At 43.6% G+C, this 18,591-nt stretch overlaps 1 protein-coding gene across 4 annotated transcripts in view; it reads right to left on the reverse strand.

Annotated features, from left to right (window-relative positions):
• TSHZ2 (teashirt zinc finger homeobox 2) overlaps positions 1 to 15,668 on the reverse strand; it is a 219,756-nt gene extending 204,088 nt beyond the window's left edge. For 3 of the 4 annotated variants that reach the window (XR_003570962.1, XM_027881282.1, XM_027881280.1), the window contains exon 1: positions 3,373 to 3,599. Coding sequence is in view for 3 of the 4 variants with exons in the window: in XM_027881282.1 (XP_027737083.1) it covers positions 3,373 to 3,477 (105 nt within the window). In the remaining variant the exon portion in view is untranslated. Of the gene's footprint in view, positions 1 to 3,372; positions 3,600 to 15,381 lie in introns of those variants that run through there. The other variant, XM_027881283.1, reaches the window with a different exon arrangement.
• Between the last annotated feature and the right edge of the window lie 2,923 nt (positions 15,669 to 18,591).

An 18,591-nucleotide genomic window follows, 5' to 3' on the forward strand; every position in this document is an offset into this window, starting at 1 on the left:
TAGGAAGCAGAAGGTGGCCCAGGGCCATGCAGATGCCACCGTGTGCCCCGCAGACGTGTTTTAAAATAACCGTGCCTGGTCCCAGTGACACAGGATGAGTGTGCTGGGTGGCAGCACCACGGGGCCACCACTGCAGCACATTGTCCCCACGGGCACGGGCAGGTTGTGACAACCACGGGCACAGACCCAGCACATCAGCAGGGATTTTCTCTCCTCCCAGAGTGGACCTCCAGCCTCTGCTCTTGAAAAACCACTCCCTTCGGTCTTACCATGCAGTTTTACCTAATTGGCAGAGAGAGAAGTAATTAAATGTAACAGAAACCAGGGTTTCCAAACGAAGATGGGGTTTTGGAAGCCATGATTTCTATTACTTTTTATTACCTTTACCTATGGTTTATATGGCAAAGGGTCACAAAACAGATGCAAATGCTAAACTGGATGGCTCAGTAAATGAAGTCAACTTCTGCAGAGAAAAGCAGAAGGAAGTTAGAAGACATGACTGAATTCACTTTAATAGCCAAATGAAGTTTTGAGTCACTGCTGACTCAAGTAAAACTCCAGTTTAATACACCTCTAAAATATAACGTCTTCCAGATAAGACAGCAGTAATCCACTAACCAAATACACTCAGAAGAGAAAGGGAAATTCTGAGTAACAGTACAAATATGAATCATTATTCTGATGATGTTTTTGTTATTATTTTTGCAGATGAATCTGAAAGCTCTTAGGACACAATTAAGTTACCACAGCCAATAAAGACAACAAGCAAAATCAAGGCAGATACTTTCTGCCTAGACACCGTGGTGATGGGCACATTAGAAATGAGGTAGATTAGATAGATGAACTAGACAGACACATCTAACTGTCCTCCAGTGCACTCATTTGTTTGACAGCCTGGAAAATGCCAACATTCCTGGGATTAAATGAAAATAGAAAATTGCATTTTCTCTGTAAAGTATACACAGAACTTTGCTATGTCAGATTCTCTTTGTTAAAACAAACCAGGGCGCAACCACGTCCTCCCAGAGAGACCCAAAGCACAATAAGATAAATGACGCAGTAACCAAGGCACAACCAGCTGAGAGCCCTTGGGTTGCTACCCTTGTACCCAGGGTATTAGTGAAGCAATAATGACCTGCACATACTTTGATACTTTAATTTTTCCTGAGCTAAACAGCACCAAAAATGCTAAAGTGCCCATCTTACACTGCTTGATGTCATATTTCTTTTATCCATGACTTGGAGCCGCTTTACCTTTACGGGCCGCTCAAACAATTTTTGTTCCGTGGCGCCTTTTCCCCCCACTTTGTTCTTCAAGAAAGTAAAAGTAAACAAATAACCTTTCAGTATAAAAAATAAAGAACAACAACAACTGGAGTGATTCTCCCCAGAGGTTTCTGGCCCAGGCTGCAGCCGTACCACTGTGGCTTTTCCTTCAGCCCAGGGGAGCAGCACAGGCACACACAGTGACACGTGGGCAGCCCTTGTGCTCACGTTCAGCAGCTCCTGGTTTTTCCCGGTGCCAGGCCCTGTGCTCCAGAGCAGAGCTGGGTTTGGCAGGGAGCACTCTGGATCCTGCTCCTGCCCACTCCAGCTCTGACAGCAGTCCCGGGAGCTCAGCGACATCCCGGTGCTGCCGGGGAGAACAGAATCCAGCTCCTTGTGACAGTTTTCCCCACACAACATCACAATCAGCCAAACACATTTGTAATCTACTGCAGCTGGTGTTTCTATAATTGATAGAGATATAAAAGCCCTTTTTGCTAAAGTTGTACTTTTGTATTTTTTTTTTCTTGGGGGAGTTGTGAGAAAGCAGCTACAAAAAGCAAGCTTTAAATCTCAGATAATGTAGCTCCCTTTAGAATCCCAAGCTTAAAGCAAGTAGTTACGAGTTTTAGCAATGCAAAAAAAAGGGAGCTAAAAACAAACATTTATTTTACTTGACGTAGCAAAACAGTGGATTAAAAAGTTAAATCAATGCACCGTCTGAATGGTTCCTGCTGTAGTTGCAATTTCAAATGAAATAAGAATGTTATAAAAACTCGCCCATATTAGGCACATTTGGAAATGTCTCCTTGTAACTGTTCTTTAAGTGTTCTGTCTATGAGCACTAACAGGTCACTGCACAGGAAATGCAAAAATATGTTACATTTTAATCAGGGCATATAAAACACTGTCTAGAATGTTACATTGCCCTTGGGAATCTGCAGTAAGTAGGGGAACTTTTACAAAGTCCAGGTCACTCTCCCCATTACCTCACTGTTAAAAAAAAAATATTATTAGGTTAAATTATAGAGATGTCATGTATTAGAACTTTCCCAGTTGTAGGATGATGGCTAAGAGATGATTATTTCCTTGGAGAAACTCATAATCACTCCCTTGTTCCCCTGTACATACTTTGTATATTGAAAATAGTGCATTTTAACTGAAGCAAAATGTTTCCAAACAATTACAATGAATGAAGGCAAATATGAGACTGTTCACATGCTTATTGTAACAACAAATTTCAGCACTTTACCCTAACAAACAAACAGAAATTGAAAACCTGCCTGGCTGTACCTCATAGGTGATAAAAAATGAAAGAAGGGATTTTAGCAGACATGTTTGGGAATGATTAAGGTAAAATGTCCCTAATCCAAACAAGTGGAAACCCAGATGTTGATGGCATCATAACATTCCTCTGCCTCCTCGCAACTCTTTCTCCAAATGATTTACCTCTGTTTAACCAAAATCACAAGTTTGTTCAATCTTTAATAAGTTCACAGAGACAGCAAAAGAGTAAAGCAGGGGTGACTGTTTTCTACATTACCATTCTCAGCATTTTAGTTATTAAAGGTACAAATGCTGGAGGTGACACAAAACCGTACAATATCCTGAAGGCAACGTGCTCTGCCGAGCCTGGCTCAAGTTTTGTCGCTGACTTTCAGATAGAAAGATTTGATTTATAGAAAAAATGTCCCATAAGGAAGCAAGTGAAATAAAATAAACCCCCTGCCCCAAGTAAAACTGAGTCAGAGCCTCGGGGGCCCATGGCAGGTACCCACAGAGCAACAGAGGGACCAGCCCTCTGCGATGGGCATGTTGTGGCAGGAGAAAGACTCTCAGACTAACAGGTCCTTTTTATCTAAACAGATATCTGTGGTTGAAACTCCTGGCATGAGTCTTTGTCTTGTCTCTGAGCTGCTTTTGTACCACAGCTACTCAACTGCCGGTAACATCCACATGGTGTTCGCCCTGACCCCACACAGACCCCGCCTGCTGACCGGCTCCCCCACCTCACACACCAACAAACACCTCTCAACAGCCCTGTATATACTATATATTGTTATAAATTCTATATGGCTTCCACCAACCTCTCAGTGCACTGCCCAAGCTCTTCAGTCCTCCTGTTCGACTCTCGCCACCCAAGCTGCAGGCCGGCGCCTCAGCGCCGCCATCTTCTCCCGACTCCCAGCCAGGGATCAAAGTTTGCCTCATTTCGATGGATTTTTGCACCCCTCTTGGCCTGCCTGCTCCATGTCTGGGGACAGGACCTCGCCACTGCCACTTAACAGACAAGGGGGGCACGGCTCTGGTGAATTCTAAGCTATTTTTTTCACTTTTTCCCCACAGAAGAAGGTCCCACCTCCTGAGCGCCGCAACATGGCGGCCCCTCACGCCAGGCGCTGCCACCCCAACCCGTCAGTGGCCCTGCGGTCCCTGTTCCCCAGCTGAGGCACGCTGGTTTCCTGCACAATCCATCCCCTCCATGAGGAATGGATGTGTGCAGCCTTTGGAAAAGCCAGCTGAGGAACACGGAGAGCCGCACACGCGGAACCACTCTGGCTCCAACCCAGGGCTCGATCTGGACGCGCTCACTGCACCAGCTAATGCTGACCACTGAGCTCTACACTGACCGGGCAATAGTCAAGATTACATTTTTGCCACTGTTTTCTGTGGATATTTGATAATGTCACGCTCTCTGCCCCTGTTTGCCCATGTTCAGCTCCCTAAATTTCCCTATTTCCGACCTCAGGGCCTGAGCTAAACACACCGTACACATCTTTTCCTCATCCCCTGACTGCTCGGACCCATCGCTGCCCCTGCAGCAGGGAAAGCAATTGTCCTACTTATCCCCAGCTCAAACGATTTTTAAGGGAATGTAATTGAAAAAGAGGAACCAAGAACAGAGCATGCGTGGTGGAGATGGCACGTTGGAGAATGCTGTGTCACCTTCTAAAAATTCTTTGGCAACGGCAACTTTTAGGCTTTATAAGTCAGACAAATTTGGGTGGATTTTCTCAGGGAAAGCAGAAGATATCTCTGAAAAATGTTCACGTCACTGCCAGAAAGCTCAGTGGTCCCACAGCTTTGAAATAAACCCTGATGAACGTCTTCTAATTTTTTGCCAAATAACATCCTACCCTAAATTACAGGAAGAACATTTTAGGAAAGAAAACACAGATTTTAATAATGGAAATGGTTGCTTTGAGCAGCTCAGAAGTGGAAACATTAGAACCAGTAGAAATCAAACCTCTCAACAGGAAACCCCAAACAATCTGGACTATAGGAACTGTCGAGCCCTCGATACAGATGTTGTTGTTGCTGTGCCCAGGGCTATCCAGTGCTCTCACATCCAGCACTCAAGGCCCCTGCTGGTTTTCTGTTCCTTTCAAGATCTTCCTTATTTTTTTTCTCCCCTTTTGGTTATCACTTAGCTGAACTTTTACCACAGGTGAAGGCGCTGAGCCCTGAACATCTATGTTGTCTACTTGTTCTGCCCCATCCACAGCATATTGGCTTTCCAGTTCAGACAATCCATCCAGCGAGAGGGATCATCAGGCAAAACCAACAAAATAAATCTACAGTTCTGAACACAGAAGACGTTAATGACTTGCATTGTCTTATTTGAGCTGTTTTTTCTCATGCTCAAGTAAAACAATAACCAGGCGAGGCTACAAATCCCAGATCTGAGTCCCTGATTCAGTCAGAGGGGCCCTTTGCCATAAATTTCAGCACAGACTTAAAAATTGATAGAACTCCTTTTTAATCATCAAGTATTCAGCTGCTCATTACTGATATATGCTTTAATGACATGCCTTTAAATTTTGGTCTAGTTTTAAAATACAGTTTCCTCAAATTCCACAGCGAATCCTGTGTTGTGAAATGGAGCCCTGCAATTTTGCTCAAGTGCTATTTCAGCTCTAAGGTCTATTTGAAATACAAAATTTAAGGAGTTTGCTATGTCAGGTGACGTTTTGTTAGCTTTTGACAAGAGAAAATATTTAATACCCTCATTTTTTTCCCCCTGCTCTGAATATTAGTTTAATTGTCACAAATAATTAAACGCTTATGAGTAAGAGACATCTTCAGACATTTTGACAATACATATTAAGAGACACTTTAAGGCAAATCTGCACAGATCGGCTTTTATTTGTTATGCTAAACGATGATGCATCCTGATTGCATTTGTTCCTTATTTGTGTGTGCAACAGGAGACGTACTGTGAATGATCTGTAAGGAATAAAATGACAGTATTTGACAGGGTAGGAAATGTCTGGGCAGGGATACAGGAGAAGGAACCCTGAAAGGGCATTGTTTATGGAGGGGCAATGGGTAGAGACACTCCCTTCAATCTAAGGCAATGAAAGGCGCCAACAACTAAATTACAGTTAATAACAGTAAGAAATAAACATAAATTACGTATACAAGGCTCAAGCTCAAGGACTTTGGACCACTAAAAATATATATTATTATATCAATTATCAAAGAGAGACAAATTCCCATCCTGGGAATTTGCATACGAACTCCAATAACCTACTATTCAGAAATAGAGGCAAGCATTAATTTCCACATGAAAAGGAGCCATGGGAGAGCTTCCCAAGTCCCCAGCTCCAGAGAAAGCCCTACCTGGTGATTCTGCACCAAACCCTCTGGCCTCTGCTCGAGAGGGTAGCAGGTGGTCTCCCAGGTATGGCAGATCAGCCCTATATTCCCTAAGATTTATTCTGAGTTCCTGTCAATATAACGGCTGCAATGACCATTCCTGAAAGGTAATACCATGTGAAAATAGCATAAACAATCCTTAATGAATCCACAGGCTATTACTTGCATCATATTTCTTCTACAGGCAATACATACACCTCCAGTTTAGAAAACCAGCGTTGCCCTTGATCGAAGCCCAACAATTCCAGCCTACACAAGACAGGGAACTGAGGAAGGTCCATGGCAACTGCTTGGTGCTCAAAGCTTCTGAAAATTCACGTTGCTCTTTAGATGCCCATGTAAGAATTCAGACACGTAATGTTAGAAGCTGAACCTCAAAATCAGCGATTTCCAACCACCTCTGGCAGTCTGGGTGGAGGAAAATGTGCATGTCCTGTTTAGTTGCAATTAGAGCAGGTTTTACATATTTCTCAGGGCAATGCATTGCATACAGACACATCCCAGGTCTGCCAGACAAATGGAGAACAGCATATGAGAGGAGAAGTAACCGTAACCAAATTCCCTGGTCCTGAAACTTCCCACTGGCTGAAAACGCATCTGAAGATAATTTAGGGAAAGTAAAAAACTTGATTACTCTGTCTAAAACTATTGCCCAGTAAAGCTCCCTTGGTTTGCTAACACTGCTTTTCCAAACTGTGAGTCTTCCCATTTTTGGGAGGTCCTGGACATGAGCAAAGTGCCTCTTCCTCCATCACAGAGAGGGTCCAATTCACCTTTCTGTGAAATGGGGGAAAATATTCTGCATCACTGGGTTTATCCTGAGGAGTACACAGCATTAATAAGAAATCCCTGGTAGAAAGGTGCTAAGTGTGAAGAAATATTGCTCCACTTCCTAACAAAGCACACAAATACAAGCAAGAACCATGCAGCTCATCAAAAACACCAGAAAGCTTTTAATTTTTTTTGCATTTAATGCTAGTGGTCCATATAACTATTTAGCTTCTTTCTCCTCTCACCTGCTAATTTAATGCTACTTTGACTGTGCTTGTGTATGCTATGATATGGCTGAAAAACACACCCCAAAATAATTTTTATAGACCAATATACCAGCTGGCAAAAGCTTACGTTTCTTCGATACAAAACTGCACATCATAAAAAAACCAGCCCTTTCCTGGGAAATCCACTCCAACTGCAGGAAGTAAACGAGTCCTTCCTATATGCACAAAGAAAATTTTTCTACCAAAAAAAACCCCAAAAACCTCCTTCTGTCCAAGAGCGGGGTGAGTGATAGAAATAGGGTTGTTGTCTGCATATACCAAACTGCACCAATGTGCAGATTTTCATTCCCTCTAAGCAGAGTTTCACTACTGAAAAAAAAAAAAAATCTTAGCTATCAAGGTATTCCAGAGAATTTAATTATTTTCATTAAAAACAAGAACTGTGTGCTGCTTCTTTTTGTTTTTTTTTTTTTTTCCAATAGAAATTCTGCAGCGATTCCACATAAACAGACCCAGTATCGCTTCAGCGAAGTTGCTTTGGGAATAAGTAACAGCCTTTTTTAAGTTATGAAAGCAATATTGAATGAGATTTACTACAATTTAAGATAAGTGGGTCTTAATTTTATATGAACAGAGAGACTTAAAAAGCAGGCAGGAAGAGTTCCAATTATATTGTGCTGGAATATTAGGCCCTGTGCAAAATTGCCCCTTTTCTCTTTTACATGCATAAAAACAAGCACAACAGGCTTTTCAATTAAATGAGCCTTTTGAGAGAGATGCAGGAAGAGCCAGAAAGCTCCTTAAAACTTTATTGCTTTTTATCTTTGTCAGGTAGGGCTGTGTATTAAAAATGACCTGTTCTTTCCTGTCCTATCCTTCCTGCAAGTTTTTTCTTCCTGTTTGACCCATCAATTTTAAGTTTCCCAATGAATGGAAGGATAGATCCAGATTAGTTTTCCCCCAAATACTGAGTAGTTTTGCTTTTCTACAGTCATCTAGAGCCCAGGATGTCTCCCATAGCCTCTTTAGCATCGGGAGTAACTTTAATGAGCCTCAGGATCATTAGACGAAAGCAGTTTACAGAACACAGAGAGGAAAGACACAGAAAGGAATGAGATACAGCTCTAATAGATACAAGCCATGGAGATGAAAGAAAGAAGTCAGCATCTCATTTGCATTAATACAATAAAAATACAGCATTAATGTTGCCAGTTGTAAATTTTTTTTTTCTTCAATAAAGTTCAGCCTGATTATATCTGGGAAAGAGTGGGCTGTGCGTTCCTCGTAGTATTTATCCTTTAAAGAACAGTTACTGGCTATTAACTCTCCGGATTTAATTGCCACTAAATACAGTCTCCACAAAACTTCAGTTGAAAGTCACTCCTCGAGAACCGATGGTCTGAGCTCTCCAGACTGCTTTGTTTATGGCAATACAAACCCGGAGCTGCAACTCACTCCACTCCACTCCACTCCACTCCATCATTATGTTTTATATTTTGTTTACCAGCATTATCTGTGTGTCCGTATAAAATTATACACACACACCCCCCAGTTCAGCATCAGAGTCACTAAAAAGCAATATTGCCAACCTTATTTATCCAAAAATCATGATGCGTAACCTGAAAAATCATGAGAGTAGCTGAAAACAATCAGATGTTGAAAACAGTCACTTTGAGAATCACAGCGTTTTTCCTCTGGCATAAAACTTCAAGCCTAAATGTTTTCAAGCTCTTTAGTTCTCCATAGCAAGGAGTTTTAAATTAATTTTCCTTTTAAAATGCATATTGGACACCTGCATAATTACCAGGCTCCAGGAGCTGGAGGTTTAAAGAAAATAAACCCTAACAAAGGAGTTTCAGGGGACACCACTCCTAACAGCACAGTCCTGACATTTGGGCAAATATTGGTGGAATAATTAAAAACTGAGTGTTCCAGGTGCATCCCTCTGCCAGACACGCACTTTTCTCTCCCTCTTGCAGGTATGGATGTGTGCACGCCTGGAAAGGATCAGTTTCCCATACACTGAGGAGTGTTTGTTCTATTTAACTGTGGAATTTCACCAATACTTGGGACCATCAGGCGCTGCACGTTACAAACTATGTATTTTTCACAATCAAACCCTGTCATTTCGAAGCTATTGTTGTGCCTTTCTTTTTCCTAGGGCAAAGGGGGAAAACATTTCTTTTAGGGAAACAAAGATTCTCTTCATTTTTCTAAATGAAACACTTAATGCAACACTTAGATCAGAAGACCAGTTTTTCCACTTCTTTTTTGCCTGAAAAAGCTCACAAGGTAACGGATGAAAAGGCAGCAGCAGTTAAAGAGGGATGTGTAAATCTAATGGGAAACACTGTGATGTTTCTCCTTGAAACCTTAAAAAACACACAGCTCGCTGTCAAGGTAGTTCTGAGCTGCAGAAGCCGTTATTGTAACATGGCAAAAATTACTCGGTGCCAAGATCCAACAGAAGTCACCTTAATGAAAAAGAACTGATTTTTGTCCCTAAAACCACACGGAACTTTTAGGCTTGGGATTTGCAAAGCCATTTTCATGCATTCACTCGAGAGCTGCTGCGCCTGTGCACAGCGTTACCCCCACAAGGAAAGGATTCTTTAAAAGACCATCTCATCTACTGGTACCCAGAAACAGTGCTCAGTAATTAACACAGAGAGTGGAAACATGATTGAGAAGGGAAGTTGGCCGAGCAAGCAAAATGTCTCAGTCATACAGACTTTAGGAGCAGAAGTTACAAACAGAACTCTCCCGGGATTTAAAGCTTAATGGGAGAATCTGGTCCCCTCTTCAGAGGCAAAATGTTGCTAAAGGAACATATATCTTAAAATCTGAACAGCCCAGTGTTACATAGACAGTCCTCACACAGACCAGTTACCCACTGCAGCAAAGTGCTGAGTAAGAACTGCAGAACTGGGCCCACTCTCATGTAAATTATTGTAATTAAATAGGTAATGAAAAATCACAGCTCTTGCATGAATGCAATGTAAGATCTCAGCTGAGAGTGTAACGTGTTTCCAGTTGACTCCTGTATCAGATTCAGAGACAAATGAAAATGTCTCTCTGCTTGCATGAGCACGCTTTAGAGGTAAAACTTCCCAAATATTTTCATTTTGCAGAGAAGAGGGAAAAACAGAGGCTTATTTTAGCAGCAAAGTATGTAGGATCCCCCCTTTTTAAGGCATAATGTGGTACAAACATCTCAACCCGAGAGGCATTAAATAGAATTTGAATAATATGACTTTGCCTTTGCTAATAATACGTCATCCAGTGCAAGAACCAGGCCTTATTCACCCCTCCACGAGCTGACATGGTATTTTTTTTACATTTGAGCTCTTAAGATCTGCACAATAGCTTAACACAATAAGTGTTTAGCCTCTGGTTCCAACTGTAATTGATAGAGTACAGTTCCATTCCCTCTGCTGCTGCTAAGTTGGGAATTGCAGCCACAGCAACTGACAGCTTTTTTTTTTCTCCCTGAGTCTGGAGTTGCTCTCAGGGAGTGATGTCCTCATCGGGATGGGAAGTAAAATGATGGGAGAAAAGCTCACCCTGGCCCTGTGCTCCGGAGGAACTCCAGAGCCCTCTTCTAGGGGAAACAGTTCCTTGAGGTGGGTGCTACCAATGAGAGCAAACATCAGGAGCAGGAAGCTCCAAAATCCTGCCGATCTGAAGAAAATGGGCTTTTCAGTCAGACAGCACAGAAGAGGGAGAGCGTTTATGCAGAAGAATTTCTGACAATGAGCATGTTTTCAAAAGTGCAATAAAAGTGTGTCGTTTACCGAAGGAAACGTCTTTTGTTTCACAGTCACGGGGGCTGAACTCTTGGGGAGTCCCACTCCTTATCCAGTGGTGACACACTGGGCTTTGATACGTGAGAGTAAAACTGAAATGAGGAAACAGGCACTAAAATGAACATGATTTCAAATGGTCCCATTCAGGCCTGAGTTCTGACACGGGGAAAAAAATTACAGATCAGCTTCGGGCTGAGGAGCCGATTCCAAAACTGAACGCAGATGGAGACTAATTTTGGTGCCTCTTTAGTTGCAAAAGTACCTATTTTGGAGTATATTTAATTAACCAGGATTTAAAGGCTCCTCTTGTTTGTGAACACCTTGGCTTTTTTTGTCATCTGTCAGCACTGTGATGTGCACAGTAAGTGAAAGGTTCTGAGGCATGAACTATTTAGGTGGGTTTGATGTGCACTTGCTTTTATGGAGGATGTTTAAACAAAACAAGTGCTGCCATTTCTACAGTTTCATTCAGCACTGCTTGCTTGGAATCTGCTTCTATTGCCCCTATTAGAGAGGATACAAATAATACACAAATAACCACAACGCTCTTGGTTATTAATAAATACATATATATATAAAAATATATGTATGTATATCCCTCGCTTCCTTTCACCACAGAAATACACATATCAAACCTTGCTGGTCATTTACTCTGCTCTCTGCAGAAGCAGAATTTCACTTTCTAAATATGTTTCTTTCTAAATATGTTTTAAATAACCTTTACTACTGAGGTGCAAACTGCAGCTTTAAAGAACTCCCTGCAAACTGTTCTTCTGCTCGCTGCTCTATGAGGACTCTTCCAAAACCAAACCCCTGTTATTCTACAGCTCAAATAAACAGCATAAATGTGTCTGATATCTGTTTCTGCTGTACTTTTCCCGAGCTTTGGTCCTTAGATAGTCTTAGATTGGGGCTGGGAGAGAAAGAAAAGAAGCAATACAAAATTGCAGCCGGAAAGGGCGTTAAGTCCAGAACCCTCTTTGCAGGCTTTAAAAAAGCAAACTAGCAATTCATGATCACAAAATAAAATATGCACATTTAAACAAGCTGCAGGGGAAAGGAGAGTTTAATCCAGTGAAATTGTGTTTGAAAGCTATTTCATACCCCTAGGAATAAAATCTGAATAGCAATTCTGCTTTGCTCCCACCCTTTTTCCACCCTTCTGTTAATATATTACCATTTGTTATGGAATCGTTACAAGACTTTTACCCCAGAGGTGGTTGCATTTCGTTGAAGGATGAAATAGTTTCTGGGCCTGAGCCTCTTCTTACTCACAGGAGCAGCCAGTACTCCCTGCAACTACACGGATGCTGATAGTAAAGCTATTTGTGATTTGCACCTGAGCAAGAGAAGAATTAGGTCCAGAGTTTGTAAAGCCCTTTGTGATTCATTTGGGTGAAAGCTACAACACAAATGGGATGTTTATTGTAAACACAAGTATGATACTAAAGCAGGCACTGATGCAAAGAGCTGCAAATATCTGCCTCAAGAACTATCGAAATGGAAATGACGATCTCAAAAAGGAATGATGATTCAGAAAAGATTCGACCCTGCGAAGATCAAAATGCATTTGACATAGTTTCGGGGTTGACGAGAAATAAAGTGTCTTTAAAAGTGTAATCTGAGATCAAAAATCCTCCTCATCAAACATAAATAGCGCCCCATTTATCCAATTACACTACCTTGTTTCATCACAATGGTCTGTAATATATTTCTTAGGAATACAAGGCTTAAAATTAATAATAGAAAAGGACAAAATTGCCATGTATATTCCTCTAGCTAGATTTTCATCGAGCAGCAGGACTTCACTTCTGATTCACTCGCTGGGTCTCTCTAACCTTTACATTATTCATTAATCAAACTAGAAACCTGTTTTCAAAGTCAGTGCATGGCAGTAATTATTTACAGTTGTGCATAGTATTTAATTTTAAGCAATGACAAAAGCAGGCATGTCCAGAATCATAAGGCTTATCATTTTTCTTCCCTTGGAGGTGAACTAGCTAAAGAAGCTAAAAGTTGCAAACTTCTCTTCAATATCTCTGCTGCCATCAAGACAAAATGCAGTGCAACTGATACCTTTGAACTTGTACGACTAAAAATAAATAAAAGTGAAAATTAAGTAATATATAATGTATTAACTCCTTTAAATAAACGGAATAAGGAGCTTTGCTCCTCAGCCCTGATGAGCGATTCATTTCTTAGTGCACAGTCTGTCTCCTGTCACTTTGAGGTATTTTTCACCATACAAAACAGAACCTCAGTACTATCCCTGAAAATGAAAGTCAGTTTTAAGAGCTATATACAACAGGCACGTCTGCTCTTTGAAACCCCCTCTACCCCCCACAAACACACAAATACGACTTCAAAGCAGGAGAACTCTTGCAAATGTATAAACCTACTTCAAATAGTTATGCTGGATGAAACTGGACTGCATTTGCAGTATTTTGCTCACCTGAAACAACACTGAGCTGAGGACAAATATAATCAAAGAAATGCACCACTGAAGAGCAATGCACGTTTTCTAATGAGAATGAGAGAGATCTAATCATGGTCAGTCGAGTTTCTCCCTCGTCATTAAAATATTAAAAATACTGTAGTGTTCCGGGTAAAAACACATCTCACTGTATCTCAGCAGGGAAATCCCGGGAAACAACAGCCTGGGCTCTGCTCGCAAAAAATGACTTACTCTGTAGCCCATGTTTCTAAAAAAGAACAGGCTGCCCCTTCCACAAAAGGATACTACACACACTCCAAGTGAAAATTCTACTTTGAAAACCAAATAAAATGAAGCCTCACGCTCCTGACAGAGAGAAAAAAAAGGAGCAATTCTAGCACTGTCACTGTGATGATCAGCATCCATGAAAAAATAGCTATTTATCCTGCAAGTTGGAAACGTTAATGCCTTATTCAGATAAAACCTCTCGGTGAATAAAACAATAACAGCACCTCATCGGAGAGTTCTCCTGAATACATACATATATATATATATATATATATATGATTATGAATTTCTAGTGTAACTGTTATTTATGGTTTTAACCATAAATTTGGGATCTTTGCCTGCCAGGAATCACACTGGCAACCTGCATAGGTACATTCACTGGTCACATCCCAAAAGTCTCTGCCTGCAGTCTGTTGTCCTATACCTACAGGAATAATGGCAAAACATGGAAGTTTGTAAAAGTTCTGTGTGTCCCAGTTTCTCTGAAATGTCATTTACCTTTGCATGACTCCCAAGCACTACTTTTCAAAGTTTATTCGAGTGTACCACTAAACTTGCCTCTACATTTTGTCCCACATATCCTGTGCTACACCCAGAAAATATTTGGGAGCGGGAGGAAAAATGAACAAACCGTTTGTAAAGTAAAGATGTAAAATATGAGTTTTCCTTAACTAATCCGGTGAAGGACACAAAGGGAAAAAGAAGGGAAAAAACCCGCCTACATTAAAAGCCAAACAAGATAATAATTGTGCATGTCTGGCTAAGAGAATCTAGAGGGCAAGCCTTACGTCATTGGCACTTGGGTTACCATGGTGAGTGATTTATTGATATATATCAAGAATGAATAGATCAAAGGCAGCAAGATGACAGGTGATCAATCAAATGTCAAATCAAAGCTGGCAATCAACTGGAAAGCTGATTTTTCAGTGGGTGGGTCTGGCAGAAGAAAAATGAACTTCCATATTGCGCTTCCCCGAAACAAAACCCCACCACACTATCAAAAAAAAATAAAAAGCAATTAAGCAGCCTGAAAGAAAACTCTTTGAAAAGATTTACTATACAGGCCCACTCATCTGTTTCTTTTTCTTGGCCCCCAAAAGAAAAAGAACACCCTACAACGACAAACAAAACACTTCCAAAGTTGCAAACTATTTTCTTCTGTTAAGGAAAAAAAAAATTAATAAATTGCAAAACCACTTGGCATGTGCAAATATATAAACTGGGCTACAAAACAAAAGAAGGATTTGATTTGAAAATGTGGATTGTCTTCTAACAGTCAGAACGTTTCATTTTATTTCCTGTTGCAATTTTCACCACTGATGATCAAAGGCTGAACTTCCCCACCGGGTTCATCAGCAGAGAGAGTCCCTGTACTATTTCAGGCACACACAGCACACACACACACACACACACACCCGGCCAGAACTGCCACCAGAAACACGGCGAAATAAAAGATTAAACACCCCGACCCACTTCGCGAAACACACGGATCAAAACCAAAAACCACCGGGAGGGGGAAAAAATCAAGACGGGGAAAAAATAAATATAGTAAAGCGAGAAGGAAACGGGAGACCGGCTGCTTTCGGTTCGGGAAGGAGAAAGGGCAGGGGGAGAAGGGGAGACGAGTGGGAGAAAGTTGGGGGGAAAAGTTTGGGCAGGGCAGGCTGGAGCGGGAGCGGCGGGAGCGGGGAGCGACCGGGGGAGCGGCGAGGGTGGAAGGGGACAGCCCATGTCAGAGTAAAGATCTTGGCAATAAGGAATGAAACTGGCTCCATGGAGTTACGGAGGGAAAGGGAGGGGGAGGGGGGATAAATAAATAAAGATCCAGCCCGGAAAAGCAAGGGTGACCCTAAATAATAATAAAGATGGGGGGTAGGAATTGGAAGGAGTGGAGAGACAGAGGCTGTGTAAGTGGATGGCTTCTCCTTACCTGCAGCCCGTTTGGGTGCTTGCTGTTTCCTCCTTGGCATCGCTCTACTTTCTCCAATCTCACTTCTGTCCCCAGATCCGAGAGCCCTGAGACGCTCCTGAGCCGTGTTCCTCTGCCTCTCAGCTGCTTCCCCAGCACCCCCCTCAAGCCTCCCCTGCCCCCCTCCTTTCCACTTCACTGATAGGAACCTGTTTGGTTTTTATTTTATTTTACAGATCTAGGTTTCTTTCTTTCTCTCTCTCTCTCTCTTTTTTTTTTTTTTTTTTTTTTTTTTTTTTTTTTTTTTTTTTTTTTTTTTTTTTTTTTTTTTTTTTTTTTTTTTTTTTTTTTTTTTTTTTTTTTTTTTTTTTTTTTTTTTTTTTTTTTTTTTTTTTTTTTTTTTTTTTTTTTTAACTGTTGCAACACTTGCTTTGCTTTGATTCAGACATCCAAGCTCAGGAGCAAATGAAAGGCGCCCACAGTGCCAAGAGAATGGTAATAAATAAATAACAAAATAGATATGTATATATTAAAAAGGCAGCTCTGGAAAGACTGTGGGGCTGGCTGCTTCCTCCCTTCCCTGTCCTGCCCTCCTCCTCCTCCTCCTCGCAGAGCTGTATGGCGGAGCGGTGCCCGGGTGTGCGGTGTGTGTGTGTGTGTGCGCGTGTGTGTGTGCGCGGAGCGCTGCAGGTTCCGTGCTGTCAGATGCCAGGCAGTGAGTGATATGGGAGAGGACAGGGAGGCTTTGGATGGGAGGAAATCTGGGATCCGCACACACACGCGCGCACACGCACACCCGCGCTCGGGCACACGCACACACACACACACACCCGCACACACACACACACACACACACACACACGCACACACACAGGCAGGGCGAGGCGATGCCAGCAAACATCGATCCACCGAGCAAACTGAACATTAACAAACTCCTCCTCCGCGACCCGATGACAGGATGAAATGTGCTCCGCGCAGCCGGGCGGCAGCGCCGCTCATTAAAGAGACAGGGCGCCGGCACCGCACCCGCGGGGCGACCCCAACAGCGCCCGCCGCGGCACCGCCACCCCCGCCGGGACCACCCCCGCCGGCCGGGACCACCCCCCTCCATGCGCGACCACACCAACCCCACGCGGGACCATCCCCTCCCCACATGCGGGACCACCCCATACATTACATAGGACCATCCTCTCCCCACGCGGGACCACCCCCCTTCCATGCGGGACCACCCCCACCCCACCGGGATCACCCCTCCACGTGCGGGACTACCCCACACGCATGGGACCACCACCTCCTCACGAGGGACTACCACTTTCCCACGCGGGACCACCCCCCTTCCCATGCAGGACCACCCCCCTCTACACGCGGGACCACCACCCAAACACACCTCCACACACGGAACCACCCCCTCCCCACGCGGGTTCGCTCCCCGCGCCCCCGCAGGGTTCTCTTCCCAAGGGAGGGCGCTGCGGGGCCGGGGCGGCAGCGCCCTCCCCCCGCTGCCACCCGAGACACGCGGGACGCGGGCGGTTCCGGGAGAAAAAGAGGGATTTATGGCAATTATCCCGCTGCGCGGGCGGGGGCGCGGAGCTGCCCCGCGGCTCCGAGGGACAGCGGGGGCTTCCTCAGCTGCTGCCACCTGCAGAGGGCTCGGGGCTGGGCACGGGTGGGGCTGGGCACCCGTGGGTGCTCCCTCAGGTGCTCCCGGGGCTGCGTACCCGTGGATGCTCCCTGAGGTGCTCCCGCCTGCGGACGGCTCTGGGCCAGGCACTGGGACCCTTCGCCATCCAGGTCTCCCTGCGCACCCTGGTGTTCCTGTGGAAGGAGCAGGGGGGGATCGGAGGGGCTGGATGCAGGCACAACGTTCGGTGAAGTTCAGGTGAAATCCCAGGCAGCACCTGAGGCCCTTCTGAGGTACCAGAGCGCTGCCCCTTAGTGAGCCCGCAGGGCAGGGTTGGTATGTCACTCTCAAGCTCCCTCTGATCCTCTAATTCCCCCTGGTGCCTGGATTTAGAGGGAGACAGGTACATCCATCAGGTGCTTCTCTACCCTCGTGGAAAGCCAAATCTGTGCCCTGTCCAACCAACCAGAGTTTCTCACCCTTACACAGACCCACCAAACTGTCAGGCCAAGGAAGGGCAGGTGACACTGAAGCTTTGAATAGTTTTGGTCTCTAAGACACATGGAGACAACTTTCCCTGCTCCCTTTATTCATATCAGTTTTGTGTTGGGTTGTTCTTTTTTGTCCCACAGCTTGTCTTAACACCTTGAGGGTTTAAAAGTGATGTGGAGCTGAAAGAATGGATTAATTTCTATATATTCAACAATAATTAATATAAAACCTCTTAAAAGTGGATTTTCTGCTCCTCCATAGCTTAACCGCAGAGTTTGCTGTGGGACTGAGTTCTTAGATACTTTTTTTTTTTTCCCCCTATTTTGGCATTTGTTCTCTTTCTAATGAAACTGTTGAGTTTAGCAGGAATTATTTGCATCCCTCTCCAATCAGTCTGTCAGAGCAGGCTCAGTTTCAAAGCACCAGCAAGAGCCGCTGTGTTGTAGCCGGTGTCACTGGCCATGTGCAGCCCTGGCAGGGAGGGAGTGTCCCCGGGCAGACCCCTAAGTGACCTTTGTATTTAGCAGCCTAACATGAGATTGTGTTTGTGAAAATGTCCACCCAACTGATTTCACTTAAATTATTTGATAGCCTTCCCTGCACGAACTCTAGCAATTTTTATAAGCAATGTAAAAGTATTTATTGGTGCAGGCAAATGCTTAGTTTGAAAGATAAAATAGGATAACACTATCATAAAATACTCATTTTTCCACTTCTGCCTGGCATAACTCACCCAGGAGTGAACAGCTCTGTTTGAATCAGTTGGAATTGCACAGCCCTCTCATCCCCGTGTGCAGCACGTGTAAAACCCTGTCGGTGCACACCGGGGATTTCGGTTTGTCTGCAGTTCAGGCAGGTGCAAACACAGGGCCAGGAGGGGCCACAGCATCCACAGCAGCGGGGCAATTATCCCTGCTCTGGGATGAGAGGAAATGACACACTATCTGATTTGAAAAGTGCGGCACTGGACCTGGATCAGGTAGTTCAGGGACAGGGTGGCAAACTAGGATTTTCTTTTCACATTTCATGCTGCCTCGATCTGTGATTTTGAACCCTTCAAGTACTGCTTCCCAAATCAGCAAACTGCAGACACCTCTAGCTGGTTTTCTACTTCTTCT

The sequence above is a fragment of the Empidonax traillii genome, unplaced genomic scaffold (assembly GCF_003031625.1).
Source record: "Empidonax traillii isolate 1590-97213 ecotype Southwest subspecies unplaced genomic scaffold, ASM303162v1 scaffold86:size2944007, whole genome shotgun sequence".
NCBI lineage: Eukaryota > Metazoa > Chordata > Aves > Passeriformes > Tyrannidae > Empidonax > Empidonax traillii.